The 17681-nt window shown below is 52.2% G+C and overlaps 3 protein-coding genes across 3 annotated transcripts; 1 reads left to right on the top strand and 2 right to left on the bottom strand.

Moving 5' to 3' along the window:
• Positions 1 to 1883: 1883 nt before the first annotated feature.
• On the bottom strand, positions 1884 to 3088 carry SAPIO_CDS10799 (uncharacterized protein; the record flags this gene model as incomplete). The annotated part of the gene is made up of 3 exons (XM_016784339.1): positions 1884 to 2217; positions 2304 to 2391; positions 2485 to 3088. The coding sequence occupies 3 exons, from the start codon at positions 3086 to 3088 to the stop codon at positions 1884 to 1886; spliced, it is 1026 nt and encodes a 341-aa protein (XP_016638565.1).
• Positions 3089 to 7557: 4469 nt separating this feature from the next.
• SAPIO_CDS10798 (Vitamin H transporter 1) lies at positions 7558 to 9341 on the top strand (the record flags this gene model as incomplete). Its single annotated transcript, XM_016784338.1, has 3 exons — positions 7558 to 7759; positions 7828 to 8705; positions 8763 to 9341. 3 exons carry the CDS (start codon positions 7558 to 7560, stop codon positions 9339 to 9341), a joined length of 1659 nt encoding a protein of 552 aa, XP_016638564.1.
• Positions 9342 to 11184: 1843 nt separating this feature from the next.
• Positions 11185 to 16404, bottom strand: SAPIO_CDS10797 (Cytokinesis protein sepH; the record flags this gene model as incomplete). Its single annotated transcript, XM_016784337.1, has 11 exons — positions 11185 to 12223; positions 12294 to 12750; positions 12817 to 13027; positions 13096 to 13374; positions 13449 to 13592; positions 13662 to 15110; positions 15178 to 15619; positions 15686 to 15750; positions 15822 to 15851; positions 15942 to 16076; positions 16243 to 16404. 11 exons carry the CDS (start codon positions 16402 to 16404, stop codon positions 11185 to 11187), a joined length of 4413 nt encoding a protein of 1470 aa, XP_016638563.1.
• Between the last annotated feature and the right edge of the window lie 1277 nt (positions 16405 to 17681).

The raw sequence follows: 17681 nt of genomic DNA, 5'->3' as shown, positions 1-17681 counted from the left end.
AAGGGAAAGGCCACAACTCAACGTGAAGGTGCACATGAGGATGAGGACGAGAATCAAAAAAAGCGGAAGCGGAACGCTTGGCACCCCACACACCTTGACACCTTCATCATCATCGGCGAATGCTTCTAGTGCATCTGCTAGGGCTCTCATCGTATTCGCGAAGCGGTCTCGAAGGCTCATAGTGAGTGCACAGTTCTATTTCTGCATCTGGCTGACGCCGAAAGTCCTGGAGTCCTGGGCCTCTTCCCTAACCGAACAGAGAGTGGCGGCTTGTCCTCCCGCGTTCTTTTCCGCCACTCCCGCTCTCCGGCTCGTTTTCTCTCTATGGAAACACTTGGACCTCTTTTTTTTTTTTTTATTCTATTCTATCTCCAAATTTTATCCATCAGTCTTTTTCCTCCACACAAGCATCAGCCACTCTCATCTGAGTGTTTTGTAAGCCATGTATGCAAACGGATCCCGTCTGATTCCCAAGGTTCCCGAAGCCCCCGGACTCTAATATTATCCCGTGCTGATTGAGATGACGGATGGTATTCAAAGGCACTTGTGCATGGATCCTTAAATTCAAGTAGGACTTACACAACGGCCCTACTTAGCGAGAATAAAACCTTAATATCCTGTAACCCCTGTAGAAGATCACCCTCTCCGCAGATTCCTATAGGCTGCCTCGTTTTTTTTTGCCTCTTTTTCCTTTCTTATCCTGAGGCGCGGTTGCGGGCTTACGAAGAGCTGAGATGGGGAACACAACGAGCTGAATGAGACAGCTCGAGCTGGCGTTGTGGTTATTTTCTAAAACCTCCCTTCGTCGTTAGTGAGCAACATCTCGTAAACCAAACGGCAGGCGCAGCTCGGATAGGTACGTCACTCATTTCTAGCTTGTACGAAGAAGAGTCGTCATCAACCGTAAAAGACGCCAGTGGCGTGTATGTATCAATATTCCGAGTCCCATTACGTTTACATAATCAAAAGCTCACAATGCAACTACCACCATGACCGTTTTGTGCTGGAATCAGTCGAAGCACAAGTGGTTGTGCCCTTGAGAAAGACGGAGAAAGTATATGGTTGCAAACAAAAGTTTATTTCCCTTCGATACTATAACTATTCCCATTCGCCAATGTCTGGTAATCGTAACACTTATCATACACTAGATTACATGGACAAAGGAGAGCGTTCCAAGCGTGAAACAACATTTGAAAAGTAAAAAGCCGTTCCCGAATAACTCCATTGTCAGAAATTGACACCCCGCCGTCATCATTAGCAAAAAAAGACATAGGGGAGTGAAAATCAACTGTAAGGGGTGTGCGGAAAGACAAGGATAACGTAAAACAAAAGAGACTCGTCATAATCATGGCCGTTAAGAAACAGTGTAGAAGAGAGAGGAGCGGAGGTGGCAGTGCGGGAGAAACGCCCTAATGCCCAAGGTTTGATGAAATGTGCGCCGGGGAGTGTGTGTGCAGTCTATTAGCGTGACGTTTCGTTCTCGGAGGTGGGTATAGTGAATCGGCGAGGAAGGACAAATGAAAATGGACATTGGGTATCGTGGTTTGGTGCGTCCAGTGGTCTTGTGATGAACTAGCAGCCCCCGAGCCCGGTCTAACGCGGAAAAGAAGAAGAAAAAGAAAACAAGACGAAAAAGATGAAGGCGTGTGGCGGTTGTGAATCGGTTTAGTCGTAAACGCGTGGCATGGTATAGTTTAATACAGAATGAGGCGATATGAGTCGAAGAACGAATTCGAATAGCGGGGAGAAGTGTGCCAACGACAAGGAAAAGAAGAAAGGGCGGGGAAGCATGCAAAGCCAAGCTCTCCCCTCTCACTCCGGGCCTGGCGGATCAGCAATCAAAAGTGGCGGAGTGTAGAGAACATGAATCAAGCTCTCTAGCTCTAGCCAGAGGTGCTCATATTTGCCCCGTTAAGCTGCAACGCGCCTTGCAGATCGGCAATCTGAGCCACCATCGTGATTTGCGTTTCGCGCTGCTGTTGCAGAGCCTCCCGCAATTCTTGGTTCTCTTGGCGTAGACGCTTCACCACATCGAGCAAGTTCATGTCCTCGTCACCCTTGTCCGCCGAGTCGCTGAACAGTCGCTTCCGCTTCTGGCCACGCTCACTGTCATTATCGCTGGTAATCGGATGGCCGTCTTCGGGAGGGGAGGTGGCGTCGGTGTGGACTCGGCGCAGATGCTCGTTCAAGTTTTCCTGTCTCGAGAAGCCTTTGCCACTGTATCGCTTGCAATTATGGTAAGGGCATTTGAGAGTTTTCTTCGGTCCGCCATGTTTCCCATGGACCTCTCTTTCGTGACGTACTAAGCCACCTGAATAAGTGAATCCGGGCAATTTCTCGCAGCTGTCGTGCTCGCATCGATATGGTCTTTCGTGCTTATCCATGTGTTTGCTAGCAAAGAATCTGTTAGCACCAAGAAAACAAGAACAAGAACTGCATAGAAAATGAAAAAGGAAAATGGGGCATTGACTTACTTCCACTCACAGCGACGCTTGAAGCCATCTGGAACTTCCGTACATCCTTCCACAGTGCAATAGAACCTGCCTCCAGGCCCTTTGGTCACTTCACGATCGGGCTTTGCAATAAGCTTCAAGCGCGCAGCAGCGGCCGGATTCGACTTGGTACGTGAAGACACAATCGACCTCGTCCTTGTATCAATCATGGCGGTCATTGTCGGTGTCGAGGGGGGCAAGGTCGCAGAACCGAGGGCAGGCGCAAGCTGAGTCGCGATGTCGTGCGCAAGGCCTGGCGCGACAGAAGCTCCCGGGTCGGTGGTAAGCTTCGCCAACTCGGGCGCCAAAGAAGGTATCACGGATTGAGGAGAGGTCGGAGGAAGCTCTAAGCGCGAACTGCCCTGGAGCAGGATGGATCGGGCCTCTTCGGAATCATCCAAGGATGTTCGTTCGGGCGCTAGAAGTGACGATGGAGTCGGGTTATAGTTGGCAAGCTCGGAAACATCAGTCTCGCCGAATCTGTCGGTGCCATCGCCGTCTCCAGGCCGATCGTGGTCGTGGTCGTGGTCCATCTCCGTCATGGACGGATAGGATGCCTCGTGCACAAAGGTCCTTGAGTCGTACATGGTCCCCATGATAATCTCGTGCAGGTGGTCGCAAGGTTTATGAGAGAGAAGATGGAAGGTTCCTTCAGAGGAACTCTCGTCGAGTCAAAGAGCTTTATCGCCCCAAGGCCGGAAGGCGAAATATGGGGGATGGTGGGTTCTGGCCGCGTGGGCTATGCCGAAGTGGCGAATTGTCGACGTGGACCACGAGTAGGTATGTCGGTGCCTGTCGAGGAAAGTGGTTCGTAGCGCCTTTTGGCTTCGCGACGGAAAGGTGAAGGTGTGTTTTCCGGTCAAGTTTGGGTGGCGTGTGTCAAGTTATTATATAAAATCGAGTTGTACAAGGCCAGAAGTACCCTCCTTGGCGCTAATAAAGGCGGAAGGAGCGCTGAAGCGGTACTTTGTAATACAGCAATGACAAATGGAGTGTCACGTGGAATGAAGTGGTCGTTGAGCTGAGTTGTGGCTGTGTGTGTGAGTGGTCAAGCTTGGATGGACAAGTACAAAGTACTCGGGTACAAACAAGTACAAGCTCAGGTGGCGGCGTCGGCCTGGCTCATAAACAGAATTAGCTCAGATGCAGATGCAGGAACTGGAAATGTGACGGGGACAACGGACTTTCGAGCCCGTCGACTTGGCGGTTAAAATATAGTTCTTGGTCTGGATCCTGCACTAGGCACCATCCATGGCACCAAGTGAAGAAGAACATCTATTAATCTCGTGACCAGTTCAGTATTAGTGCCTGAAAGAGCATATTGGCTGCAACATATGTAATGACTCACCGTGCTGAACTCACAGGATCGACCCTGGGCCTCGGGGCCGGCTCAGCTCCGGCACAGGCATCCACGCCGCGATCGCTGAAAAAGCCAGGCCTCCGAAATGGAACGTTAGTGCTGGAATACAGGGTGGCAGCGGACCATGCGTCAGTTTTTGTTTCGCGAAACCAGTTCTTTGTTTTCTTTCTTGTCAATGACGTATTCTGTATCGTTAGGACTGATGATAGGTGAGCAATGATCGAGGCCAAAACAAAGGACCACGCTTTGCCAGCATCGAAAAGCCAACGCAAAGCTATTAATTAGCCCTATTATTATGCCAACTGATATCGAAGAATATAAATTAGCACCGAATTTTTGTTGGCAGAGCAGCTGTTGGGCTTGACCGTTGATCCATGTCAGTCCGTCCTCCAGGTGGATCAACCCGTGCCAGCGGTTTGCCTTGAGGCCTAGCAACTTGGGAAGGACTATGATGACTCGCAGGTAACATGTGCTCCGTCAAGATTGGGCAGTCTAGAAGCCGACGGAGACCAGCCAATCCTAGAGTGGGTAAGACCGAATGACGAATCAGTATCCCGGACTCCGAACCAGCCAGTGAGGGAGTAGGGCAGCCATCCAAGCTTGAAGAGATATCGTGAGGCGCACCAAAAGAGGAGGCCCAGCAGGCACGGAAGAAGGGCCTCAGCGATGAGGCAGAACGAGAACAGTTGGCATGTTGCCTAGGACGACCGACGACCACGTTAGATAGGCAGCCAGAACACGCACCCGTCTCTGACGTGTAACATCACCACGCACCCGATGGCCGGGTGCGCCATGGGTCCTAGGCAAGAACGATTATCACCCAGGACTACCACATTTGGTAAGGCGAGAGGAGCAGCTGGGGATGGATGGCCAGGGTGAGTCGAACCGTCAAGGGTGTTGCTCTCCGTAGGGCTGGGCGCTAGGGCAAAGATAGCCTATCACTCCTAAACTAGAACAATCGTGGACCCAAGATACTCTATGGGGGTGCCTGGAGGTCTGAGATGATCTGCGAAGGGGGACACGGCCCACGAGGAGGGGGAGCGCAAGCACCAAGAGACTCCGCCGCGACTAGGACAGGGAACTGTCGGTGACAAGTGCAGGGATAGGGATGTGTGCGGACCAGCCAGGAAAGTTAAGGGCACGTTGGTGCGAACCGAACCCGGACCCTCCCGACACGTCTTCCATTTCCAGATTCCAAAGTCTTAGCATCCAACATCTGGTGCTCATCTTGGGCGGAGTGGTTGCAACCACTTCGAGAGTAGCATCTGAACCTGCCGCCGGCCTCCTTATCAGAAGAGAGAACCGCAAATGGCGCAAATGGCCCCATTGGCCTGCATGGATGGTCCTGGGATAGCGGCGCATGTCCTACCTCAGCGTAGGGAAGTGATGGCTCAGGTTCCCTTTGTCCCGGTGAGCACCCACACGATGGTGGTCTCTGGATGCAGAGTCTAGGCTGCCACGGTAGGAATCCCTGTCCTAGGGTGAGAGAAAAGGGTCTAGGAGGACGTTCCCAACACCCTGTTACCTTGTTCCCGTGGGGGGATGAGAAGATGGTAGATCAGCCGCAATGATGGCATGCTGCGGAGTGGGCTGCCGGCTGCAATGGCCGGCCTCAATGAGGCCAAAGCTCATCGATCAGGATGGAGCATGCTGCTGCCTTCCGGCACTACGGGTCGAGGCTGATGGAACGGCAAGAGTCATCTCGGAAAGAGAGTGTGAGAAAGTGTATCTCCCGTCTTACTCGTAAAGTCAAGTTTGCAATTGGGGACTACGGCTGTAGGCAGCATAGCTAATCAATTTTGCGACTCGACGCATTCACCAATCATGCAGGATTTGACGTTAAATCCAGAAAAACGAGGCGCAAACCAAGAAGAGGTTCCTGAGGCATTCATCATGACAAGGCAGCAACGCGGGCGATCAAGCTAAGACATTGGAGCATCACCCCGCGATTTCCACTTCCAGACTTCCAGTCAGCTTCCACTTCCAGCGCCACCGCTGGCGCCTGCCGCGGGCGCTTGTGCCCCTGCAGATCTGAGGCCATGGATGATGGAAATGACACTTCTTGATGGGTTGTGCAGTGGTACTTGTACTTGTACTTAGCCTTGATAAGGAGGATTGATTTGATGCATGAAGACACTGCCGCTGAGCGCACAACCACATACACCATTGATGCCATTGAGATTGATGCACGATCTGAAATTCTGACATTGGGGCATGGGATCTTGGGAAAAAGAATCGAGAAGACAGAAGACGGCTTGGGCCTTCGAACATCGATTTCGGGATCAGAAACCCGGAGTAGCTCTCATGAAATTGTCGGGCCTCGTTTAGAAACGGAAACCCTCGGCCCAGAGGGGCATCGATACGATACATGCTGTGTACAAGAGACTGGGAGATCAAGATTATCAGCGATTGAAGTGATTGAAGTGATTGATCGATTCTAAACTAGCTCAGATCCTGCTTCGCCCGCTTCATTTTAAGTTCTGACCTCGCGGTCTCCCCTGTACCACACCGTGTAGTACCCCCCATCACACCCCCGCGCTGCCCCTGTAATTGACTCAACCGTCGAGAACTGGTCCCCTGGCGAGGGAGGCTGAGCCCTATGGAAGCCCCTGTCGGAGCCCTCAAGTTCTCAACTGTTAGTGCGGGGTTGTGACAACCCTCGCCGTTGAGGCTGATAGAAGCAATTTTGATTCCAACAGGAGCAACGAACCAGCCGCAGTCACCTCGGCCTGCCGCATGGCCAACTTGAGCTTCATTGATGCATTAATGATGATCCAACGGCTTCCTCCGAAGTTTCTACAATTTTCCGTCCTTTGAGGCTTCAGACAACTAGACCCGTGGGATGCCTCCCGATCCCAGCCCATCAGTTTTTTTTCCCCTTCTTTTCAAGACCGAACTTCGAGTACTTCGCAGTACTTCGTCGTTTTCTGGTCGCCCTCCCTCGGCATGCCAACATCCGCGGATGGATTGATATTGGAGGAACCTCGGGTCTCCAATTGCCATCAGGGCCCGGTCCGTACACTACCAAATAACCAGGGAAAAGAGTCTAGCGTATTCTTATCCGAGCTGAGCCGATTGCCCGTGCCATCAAATGCTGGTTCCTGTCAAGATCAAATATCATTACCTACCAGAAACAGGCTTCACCAGCATCTCACCCGCATCTCGCCCGCACTAAGCTTCGACCGGAAAGTTTCCACTCTCCACAACGCTCTTTAGGACGTTGGAATGGTGCAGAAGCCCCCCACCATCGTCCAATTGTTGAGCCATTGGACGTCGAGCTTGTGGAGGAATAGCTTCTGTAGGCCCTGATCAATCGATCGATAGGGACCAATATCCAATCCCACCCGCAGCTGCTCCTCGCAGCTCATACTAAACTAGTGTAGTGTATCTCTAAAGCCCAGCATCAGATGGATATTATCCAGAACGAGTTAGCTTCTAAAAGAAAAGAAAAAAAGACTGCGACCTTCATAAATCGCACCTCGTCCTCTCTGATCTTGTCTCAATTCCTCTCCCAAACTACCCATCGCAACGACCTCGCTTTCAAACTCCTCCAGCACCTCTTCCGTCCGGATTATCAACACTCAGCTGCTGTTCCTCCTCCTCCTCTGACCAAATATAGACTGTATCAATTTTTTCGTCTCAAATTTGTTGGACCCGGCCTGAAAGGACTAGTTGCACGCGTCTCCATTGCTTCATAGCCCAAGTATGGCCGAGCGGGTTGCAGACAAGAGCGCCGACGGCAAAGATGCCGCCGACGTCAACTTCGTCGTCTCCGGGACCGAGTCACCCCGTTTAGACGGTGATGGCGATGGCAAGTTTCGTGAGCCCCGGCAGCAGCAGCAGCTAGAGTATGATACCGCGACGGTAGAGAGGATCTATAGAAAACTCGACCTTCGTATCATCCCAGGTTCGTATATACACACAATCCCACTCTCGCTCTCGTAGAGTACAATTAACAAGAGGATGCACATTTAGCTTTTTGGATTCTTTACTTTCTCTGTTGTGCCATTCGCTCCAACATTGGTATCGCGCAGACCATGAACAAGGACGTCGGCCACGACCTCATCACGGTCCTCGGCATGACCCCAAGCGATGTGTCCCAGACACTTTCGCTGTTCTACGTCTCCTATATCATTTTTGATTTCCCGAGTAACTTGATCATGACCAGGGTCGGTCCTCGCGCGTGGATGGCCAGGATCGTCATCGCAACTGGTATTGTCGGGTCTTGCTTCGCCGCCGTCCAGAAACCCTGGAGTGCAAAACTCCTTCGATTCCTCCTCGGCGCCGTCATCGCCGGAATGTGGCCCGGCATGTCCCTCTACCTCACATCCTTCTACCCGCCCTCGCGAACCGGCAAAAGGATCGGCATGTACTTCACCGCCGCTCAGGTCTCTGCCGCTGTCGTCGGCCTCATCTCTGCCGGCTTCCAGCTCATGGACGGCGTCGGAGGTCTCACGGGTTTCCGGTGGATGTTCCTCCTCTACGGCCTCGTGACTATCGTCGTCGGTTTCTTGCTCCTCTGGTGGCTCCCCGACAAGCCCCTGCCGCCCGGCGAGACAAGGCAGCGCTCCGGTATCATGAAATGGCTTCCCGCGACCCCCGAGGCTCTCACTGGTGAAGATGCCGTCGTTCATTATCATGAGCTCCGCCGGGCGTACCACGGCAAACGCTGGACCTTGAGGGACTTGGGTTACGTCCTCTTGGACTGGCGCCTGTGGCCCCTTCTCCTCATGTACTTCGGCGTTGTTGGTGTAGGCATTGGCACCCAGCTCTACGGCAGCATCATCATTGCGTCCATCAACCCGAACTTTACCGGCATCGAGATCAGCTTGCTCTTCGCGCCGATCTGGATCGTAAGCTTCAGTTCACGCTCCATTCATCTCATTCAAGCAAACTAACCTCTCAAACAGATGGACCTAATCGCAATCCTCATCTTCACCCCACTCTCCGACCGCTTCCACTCCCGCCGCGCCATCATCTTCTCAATCGCCGTCTGCATCCAAATCGCCGGCCTCCTAACCACCACCTTCGCCCTCCAGAACACCTGGGCCCGCTACGGCGGTCTCCTCCTCGTCGGCTTCGGCCTCGGCCCCACCGTGCCCACCTGCATGGCCTGGACCAACGAGGTCTTCCAGAGCCGCCACGGTGAGGTCGGCGTCGCTTCCGCCACCGCTCTCGTGTCGGGCTTGGGTAACCTTGGCAGTATCGTCACCACCTATGCCCTCTACACTGGTTGGCCTGCCGATAGCGCCAAGGGACCTCATCGCTTCCGGAAGAGTAACCTCGTCATGATCGGTATCCTGTGCATCAGCCTGCTCAGCAGCCTTGCCAATATGGTCCTCTTGAGGATCTTCGGTGCCAAGAAGAGTAGGAATGGTGGCGGTGCTTCACCGAGCGATGACGACACGAGCTCGTTTGAAGATGGAGCGGCGAAGAGAGAAGCCGAGGAGCGCGGCCTTAGTGGCTGCCTTCCCTGGATCAGGAAGTGAAAAGGCTCATCGTCTTCGGGCTCCTCACGTTCTGTATTGGTGAGGTTTGCGTGATTTGATCTCATCGATTTCTCGGGGCATGGGGGAACCAAAGGCCGCGGGCTCTGCGTGCCGGGTGATGCTCAACAATCAGAGGGCGCTCAGGAGCTAGCAACCTTGCATTTTGATCAATGCTCGCTTTTTCTTTTCTTTTTACTCTGGGGCAATTCAACTTGTCCCGCTAGAGAGCCTCTTTACTACGATTCACCTTTTTCCTTCTCAGTTTCGATGCAAGAAACCTACTCGGATTCCCTTCTCTGTCGGTCCTCACCGGCGAAGTTTTATCTAGCCACGGCCACCATGAAGTTGAGATTCCCACCTTGCCAGCACGACAATGCCCTAGCGCTATCGTCCGCAAGGTTCCATCTCCCCTCCATCGTGTCCCCGGCTACGATCCAATTTCCCCCTCCAGGACAAGACTCCCATTTCTTGTTTTTCACTTCTTTTTCTTTCCTATGTCATGGCTTCATCGCTTCTTTCTATGATACCCCATTTGTGTTTACATACGCTGTCATCCGAGGAGAGAGATCACAAAATAATGTCTTTACTAAACGACCAAGTTTTGGGAAAAATTATGGGATATAAAAGGAAATAAAAGAGATGGGGAAATCTCGACAGCGAAAGTGCTTCTACGCCATCGCTGGGACGGCGTATCGGGAAACTGAGGCAATGAAGGGAAGGACTCGCTGGGTCGGCGGGTTTGTGTACCTTTTCACCGCGACAATGCTGTTACGCTATCGTGGGCTTGCCTCGTGGGCGTTCCTATCCAATTTTGTGCCATTTTTGAAAAGGTTTTGTTATATGAGGTGGATGCTTCCAAGGACGAGGGAAAGCACCCATGCTTTTCCCTTCGAGGGAGTCGTTTCCTCTCTCGAGGAAGGGAGGTGGATATAGGGGTTAGTCGCTCGTTTAAATCAAACCGCTTTCGCCCCTTTTTCTCTCCATTCTACATCCCATCGACGGGATCTACTTTCTATGCCGTGTTTGATTGGCCTAGAGCGCAGATATACTTACTCGTAGGGCATGGGGCTGGACGGAGGCCATCGACAAGCAAACGTGTGAAACAGCTTTCTTTGAAAAAAACTCGAAAGCATCTCACAATTGCCTGCCAGTTATCTTGACAGTCAGTCCCACCGTCTACTGCTCATCTTCTTGCTCATTGCTTCAAAAGACAGGAAGAATAAGTATATTCCCAAGCCCATGCTACCCAAGTCCCATCACATATCGCCTAGGGCGGAGGCAATGTGCAGAAAGATCATAGGGAGCCTATTCTATTTATACTAGAGCACTACATGCTCATCCAGTAATGCTCATCCATTCCCAGTGTACGTGATACCACCTGCACCCTAGTCCTATCGCATAGGCTCTATCACGAAATGCCTTGTGCGGAAAGACAAAAGGGTGCTCATCCATAGTATATGCTTGCCCATCCATTCTCATACTCGCCTCATAAACATGATTCCACTGCATCACCTCTTTACAAACCTCATCATTCCCCTCTCATGTGTGTAACTGACCAACCCATGTTCATCCTCGTGAATGAAGCATACGAGGGAAAAAGGAAAAAAAAAAAAAAAAGACAAAGAAAAGACAAAGAAAATAAAAAAAACAAGGAATAGTGCTGTTCTATCGCGAGAATGCAGGTCCAATCACATATCATCCCCTTTGCTGTTTTTTGTATGCCATGATGTCCAGCCCTTGTATGCATGAAAAAGAAAATGACACAAGATAGACGATAAGAATAAAAGAAGAGAGAAAAAAAAAAAAAAAGGAAGGAGGGAAAAGTTGACTGGACTTTTTGTCGTCATGACCACTTCGAGTCAGAGCTCGGTGCTCTGTTCCGCCTCTTCCCGGCAATGACGCTGATCGGGGCCGGCGAACCTGTCGTCGAGCCCGAGGCGCCACTGCTAGAGGCTCTGCTGACGTTTTCTTTGTTCGACAGCGCGCTCTCCGACAGAGTGACAATCGGAGGCTGTCCGCCCGACATGCTCGATCTCGAATAGGCCATCGATGTCCTCGGCAGCCGGCTCTTGCTGGGAATAGATGTGTTCGAACCGCTTCCATTGGAGAGAATGTTTGCCGCCGAGGCCGCATCGCCACTAACTCTCCGCGGTATTCCGGTCGGTCCATCCCTGCTACGGGGTCGATAGAGAATCGCGTCTCGTTCGTGGGTTATCGAAGCTGGTGTCCGGCGAGGACTAGCCGCCACCTCGATATACGCACCGCTACCGGACCCCGATATACTAGGCCGATGCCGAGACCCGGACTGCGTAGGCGTAGGCGGCAAAGACATCGAGACATGCAGGCTCGGCGGGGTGTAGGAGTTATTCCTTCTGTTTCCAGAGCCAGGTCGCCGTGTCGGTCCGGCTGCCGAGCTTGAAATGACAGGAGGCGCGGCCAACATGTCGGGGAATGCCTCCGCCCCAATCTTCAGCTTTACAAGCTCGGCCGCTAAGTTTCGGACCAAAACGGCCGAGTCCTTCTCGGCCAGGAGTTGGATGGCATCCATCAAGGACTTGACCTGCTTGCTGTTGAGAGCGCCGGAGCCATTTCCGAGACCCACGTCTTGGTCGCCCGCATCGATGATGATGCGAACAAGACGTAAAAGGTTCAACCTGACCACAGGCTTCTTGTGGCCGAGCCTCTGAGAGATACCCGCAAACATCTCTGGGGTGGCGAGCGACGCAGCAATCGAAGGGCTCAGACGAAGCAGCTTAAGGAGCGGTTCGAGGATGTTAGAGTCGAACGAGTTGAGTCTGTTCGTGCTGAAGGAAGACAGAATGGTCTTGGTAAACTCGCTCTCCAGCAGATGACTCTCGACGTTGGCCGTTTCTTCTTGCAACCTAAAAGACGGAAGAACTATGCGTCAATAAACCATCTCAACGGCGGGTTTCAGAGAGAATAAACACTTACCAGACCAGAATGGCATCAAGTGCCGTAACTTGCCAGTACTGGTCGGCTAGTAGAGACACGTAAAAATCGAGTCCCTTATTCTGCCACAAGAACCGCCGACCCGTTCTGCCCGAATGCGCCATGTCGCAAAGGATCGGCAGGACAAACTCCTTGGGTGGCCTTTCCGTCCTCATGATCCGCAGAAGCAAAGGAATGATTCCTCCAACGGCCGCATCCTCTTGACGTTCCTTACTGAGCCTACAAAGATTGAACATTGTATTGAGGACCTGATTCGAGATCTCGCGGAAGTGAGTGTGTCCCTTCTTCATACTATAACTGAGAAGGTCGATTAAGAAGTCAATCGCATCCGCGGAATGTAAAACTTCCAGGGTGGTCGAGAGCATGGAGAGATTTTTGATAAACTTCAACATCGTGATCTGGTGGGCAGGGGTCATGCGGCGCAAGTCCTTGAGAACACCTAGGTATGGAAGTCAGCAAATCCAACTCCAAAACGACAGGGTATTCCAAAGTTCGATAATCTTACTCTTCAGCACTTGCCGGTCTGCGACGACCTCCTTGACATAGTTTTCTGCTTGTGAGAACAGATAAAAGATGTTGACAATGCGGCCTTCGATTAACTCGGACAACTCATTCTCGTCTTCTTCATCGAGCACCCTATGAAGAACAAGTGCCAGAGGGTATAGGATCTTGCTCCTTGAGAAGATTCGACAGAAATCGTTCTTCGGAGTAGGCCCCTGCTCAGAAAATACCAGGTTAGAGGGTCTGTCGCGTATGTAGACGGAGTAACCAAAAGCGAACGAACCTGCAACTCAAACACATTCCAGATACCATTGACACCGATAAGCACGAGGTCTCTCGCGCTATCATAGTCTTCAAAAAGGAACTCCACAAGAACGTTGAGACCACCGGCACTGACAAACATTTGCAGCGTCAGGGTCGATGTTTGGTACATCTGTCGAACAAAGGCTGCTGCCTCTAAACGTATCTCGTTCGAGTATTGCCGCGCAGCGAACTTGGTAATGATCGGAATACCACCAACGAAGCACAAATTTTCTTGAATTTCAACATCATCCAAAATAATCTGAAGGAAAGTTAGTTATGGCTCGCCTCGGTCATGCTCGGCATCAACTCTCTAAGTAATATTGGACTGCTTACTGTGTTCACGACTTTGAGTAACTGGAGGATCATATGCTGCCGAGTCTTGACGGTGCAAGGCTCAAGAATTTCTAGAATTGGGAGAAGACCATGAGCCGTAATGATTAGGCCTTTGACTTCAGGGTTCTCCCACAGAAGGACAAGCTGTAGAATAAGTGTCAGTTTTGGATCCCTCGCACTCTCACACCCAAAATACGGGGTTGAATGACATACCAAGTCCTCGGCTAACTCGCATAGGATATCCTCGCTCTCTGTGGTTTTCAAGGAACGCACGAGCTCCTCCACTCTCTCGCATAGCCGCGCATGACGATCTCGTGCGATGTTGGCCTTGAGATCGAGCTCATCCCACCCAGGATCCATCGACGCAAACGGATCATCCTCATCATCGTCATCACCAAGCCACGAGCTGCTCGATAACTTCGAAGCCAACATGAAGCCGTTCTCGGACCCGTGGTCGCTTTCGTCCTTTGGGGTTAACTCGTCGCCGGGTCCCAGGATATCGGAAAAGTCCTCGTCATCGTCCGGTTCGACAAATCGTTCAATCTCAGCCGATGACCTCGACCTACGCATGGATCGGTCGGGTAACACTGACGGCCGCGATGAGATCTGCCGCCGTATGCTACCAGACACCGCCGGCGATTGCATAGAGCGCGGTAGGCTAGTAAGGTCTGACGGGTGGAACAACTGGGGCGCATCACTCTGCCGAGGACCCTTGAATGACGGAGGTGTCTTAGTTCGTTTCGAGTTCTCTGCGATGTTCTCCATGATGGCGGGTTGCACGCTTACCCTCTTAACAGCCAGGTTCAGCCCTTTACTGAACACGTGGTCATTATCAAATTGAAGGTCGGAAAAGTCCTCAACAGACTCTTCCCTGTACACAAGGTCTGGTCGGGCAGGAAGCTCGATCTTGCTACCGCCAAAGTTGGGCTTTGTTGGAGATCTTCCACCCAAGGATACAGGAGCCGTACTGGATCTCGAAAAGTTCCGCGAGTGCTTTCGTGAATGCGACTTTACTGGGTCTTGGCTCCTTTCGATTTTTCGGGTTATCGGCCGGATCGTTTTCTCCAGGGCGTCATCATCATGACACTGCTTGGCAACCTTGATGGTCAGGAGCTCTCCTTCAAAGTCGTCATCGTAGTTCTCGGACGAGTTATTGAGATCCATCGTAGATGCGAAGGCTTTCAGACGATCGGCGGACAACAGGCCACCGAAGTTATCCTGGGGTTTGAGGTGTGGTAGGTGCAGAGCACTCGGCGAGATGGATGTGGCAAAGTCATTATCCCAGTTATCGTCATCCGCCAACTCCGGGGACCGAAACGCTTCGGGAAGAGCACGGGGCTTCGCCAGGGCAACTCTCGCGGGAGTAGCGTGATTCGATCGAAGAGGGTCAGCTTCCCTAAACCGTAAGGCTCCTTGACCAGAAGCCATGGGAGGCGCGCCGTCGGAGCCTGTTGAGGCTCGGAGAGACGTTTCAGAAGACTTGAGGGCCTTGTTCCACTGCTTCACTTCCTCGACTGCCTGGCTGAAGTTCGATGGCGCCTTGGCGACTTGGGGTTCGCTCCGACGGCAACCAACGATCCAAGCATGCCTAAGAAGTTTCCGGGCCGTTACACGCAGGTTAGGGTCTTTTTGGAAGCATTGCATGAGAAAGTCTCTCGCAGCCTGCAGGAAAGCGCATTGAGTTAGTTAGTTCGCTCACTAAGGTTGATCCCGGATGGTAGCAACATACAGGTGATATGCCTTCGGGAAGCGGTGGATGATCATCGTTGACGATCGCAAACAACGCCGGCATAGCTGCGAGGTTATGGTATGGAGGTTTAGCCTGGAGTAGCTCGATCACAGTACACCCCACACTCCATATATCGGAGGCCGAACTAGCTCCAGAAAGCTGGATAATCTCGGGTGCCATCCAGTACGGCGTGCCTACCACCTGGGCCTCCTTATCCTGATTCCCTGCCAAGGTGCTAGTCGAGACACCGAAGTCTGCAAGCTTCACAGTGCCATCTTTCGTCGTTAGGATGTTGGCGCCTTTAATATCCCTATGGATCACACCCTGATCATGGAGATATTGAAGGCCTTGGAGAACCTGAGTCATGTAAACGCCCACCAAGTTTTCGGGAAATTTGCCGTATGCCTTGAGGATCGAGTGGAGGGAGCCGTTTTCACAGTATCTGCAGCATCGTTAGGGGCAACCCGTACAGGCGTATAACAGAGCTGGAGGGTGGATGATGTCGTACTCGAGAATGATATTAAGGCAATCGACAGACTTGACGAAGCCTATATACTTGACAATGTTGTCATGCTATACACAAGAGGATTAGCCCTCAATCAGAACAATTCCAAGAGCATGCTAATCTTCGGCGCTCGACTTACGTGAAGGTTCTTTAACAAGTCGATTTCGGACTGTTGAACACAGTTAGAGCTAGGCTTCACACACATAGATAGCTCGCCCAAGGCGTAACCTCGAGTAGTTCGGGGCCGGGCAGATTATACCTCAATCATACGCAGCTCACTCTTGGGCAGGTCACCTAGTTTGACCTGCTTCACAGCGACTGCCTCCCCAGTGCCCCAATTGAAGGCCTTATACACCGACCCGAACGCACCCTTGCCAAGACATTCGCCGAGACGCTACACATGAGAAATATCCAGTTAGTATATATATATAGATGCTGGGGAGCTTTAGAGTTGAGAGGAAGGCCAAGGTCGGTTTAGAAAACAGATATCGGTCCTTCCGTCGACTCCAAGCCCATATGCCACGCAAGACCCTAAGCGGTTTCGTTTTCCGGCAACTCACATAGTCCTTCAGGCCCGGGTCCTGCACCGCCGAACTCTCTCGCCCATGACTCTTATCTCTTCGTGGTGTACCGGGGGGCTTTTCTGATCTCGAGACCACCACGGCCGCCTTTCCATTCGCATGGAGGTGGCGCTCAGCCGACGATGAGGCCTGGGGCGCCATGGCCGGCTAAGATGGCCCGGTGGCTGCAGAGGAGAATGTAGGAACGTATGAATCCGAGGATAAGATTCTTGGTGGCTTTTCCCTATTGTATGGGTTGGTCGTACTCGTTCGCAACTTTTCTCGTTGTTAAAAAAAGATGCCCCTCGCCGGGGGGAGGTGGAGCCCGCTAGATAGTGCAGAGACGTACTTCGTATGCGGAGGGTTCTGAACGGAATTCGAAAGTTCGGGTCGGTTTCGTCTCTCTCTTTCTCTCGAAAGGTGGCGCACAAAGCTGGTTATGCGTTGGCGATGCAGAAAAAAAGGCACGTGTCGACGCTGCAAACCCGAATTCTGTGGTAAACCTGGAGGGGGCTTCTGAAGGAGAGCAACCCACGCCCCTTCCATTCATTAGAGGCCAGCCTTATGCGGGTTGGGAAAAGGGAACGCGAGAGGCAGTAGGAAGCGGGAGTAGTCGCGTATCGAAATGCACAACGGGGCCTGCCTGCCTCGAATGCCCGGGAGTGGGTCTCCCTGAATCTTTTTTTTTTTTCTTCGCCCCGTTGCCGTTCCCTCGTTTCTTTTCGTGACGCCCACTCGTTTACATCTCTGTTTTATCCTTTGCTCCCCCCGTTGGGTTGTCGTCTGGCTTTTTAACCTGGGGTTGGACGGGGGTAAAAAGAGCACACGTCAAATTGTATTTTCCCGCGCTCTCTAGCTGCTTTCCCCGCGGGTTTTTGCCGTCTTGAGCTGATGCAGGTGGGTCGGGAAGTTGGGATGGGACGGAGTCGGACGAGGTCAAGGAGACGAGGTGGGCAGCATTGACTTTGACACCAACGGAATTAAGAGATCCAAACCCAATTAAGGTCGCGGTTGCCAGCGAGTTGAGACGCCTGTGCAAAGTGCGAAGTACACTGCGAAGTACTGCAGTGCCTGGCTGTCTCGGGGAAGTTGCGTCTCAAGCTGGAATTGATGATGGTGGTGTGGGTCCTGGGCTGCTCCAAGTCTGGGAAGGCAGGCAGAGTTGGTCCAGTCCAGTCGTCCTCGTTCTTTGTAGGGGTATTATGGGCAAGGTGTGCTACAGAGGCTTCAAGCATTCGACGGACAGACGAGAGTCGAGAGACTGCCATTGTGAAGTGGCAGTAATGCCAGCCATGCTGGCTGGTTGTTGGCATCAATGGAGCCCTCTCCTCTTACCAGGAAGGTTGCAACCTGCAGGCACCCCTGTCGCTCGCCCTAGTGTACTTGTAAACTTGTAAACTAACGACAACACGGGGACAATGAGGCTCCATTTGATGTGC

Source organism: Scedosporium apiospermum (assembly GCF_000732125.1).
Source record: "Scedosporium apiospermum strain IHEM 14462 chromosome Unknown SEQ_SAPIO_0176, whole genome shotgun sequence".
NCBI classification, from domain to species: Eukaryota; Fungi; Ascomycota; class Sordariomycetes; order Microascales; family Microascaceae; genus Scedosporium; species Scedosporium apiospermum.
This window is presented reverse-complemented; position numbering and strand designations above follow the sequence as displayed.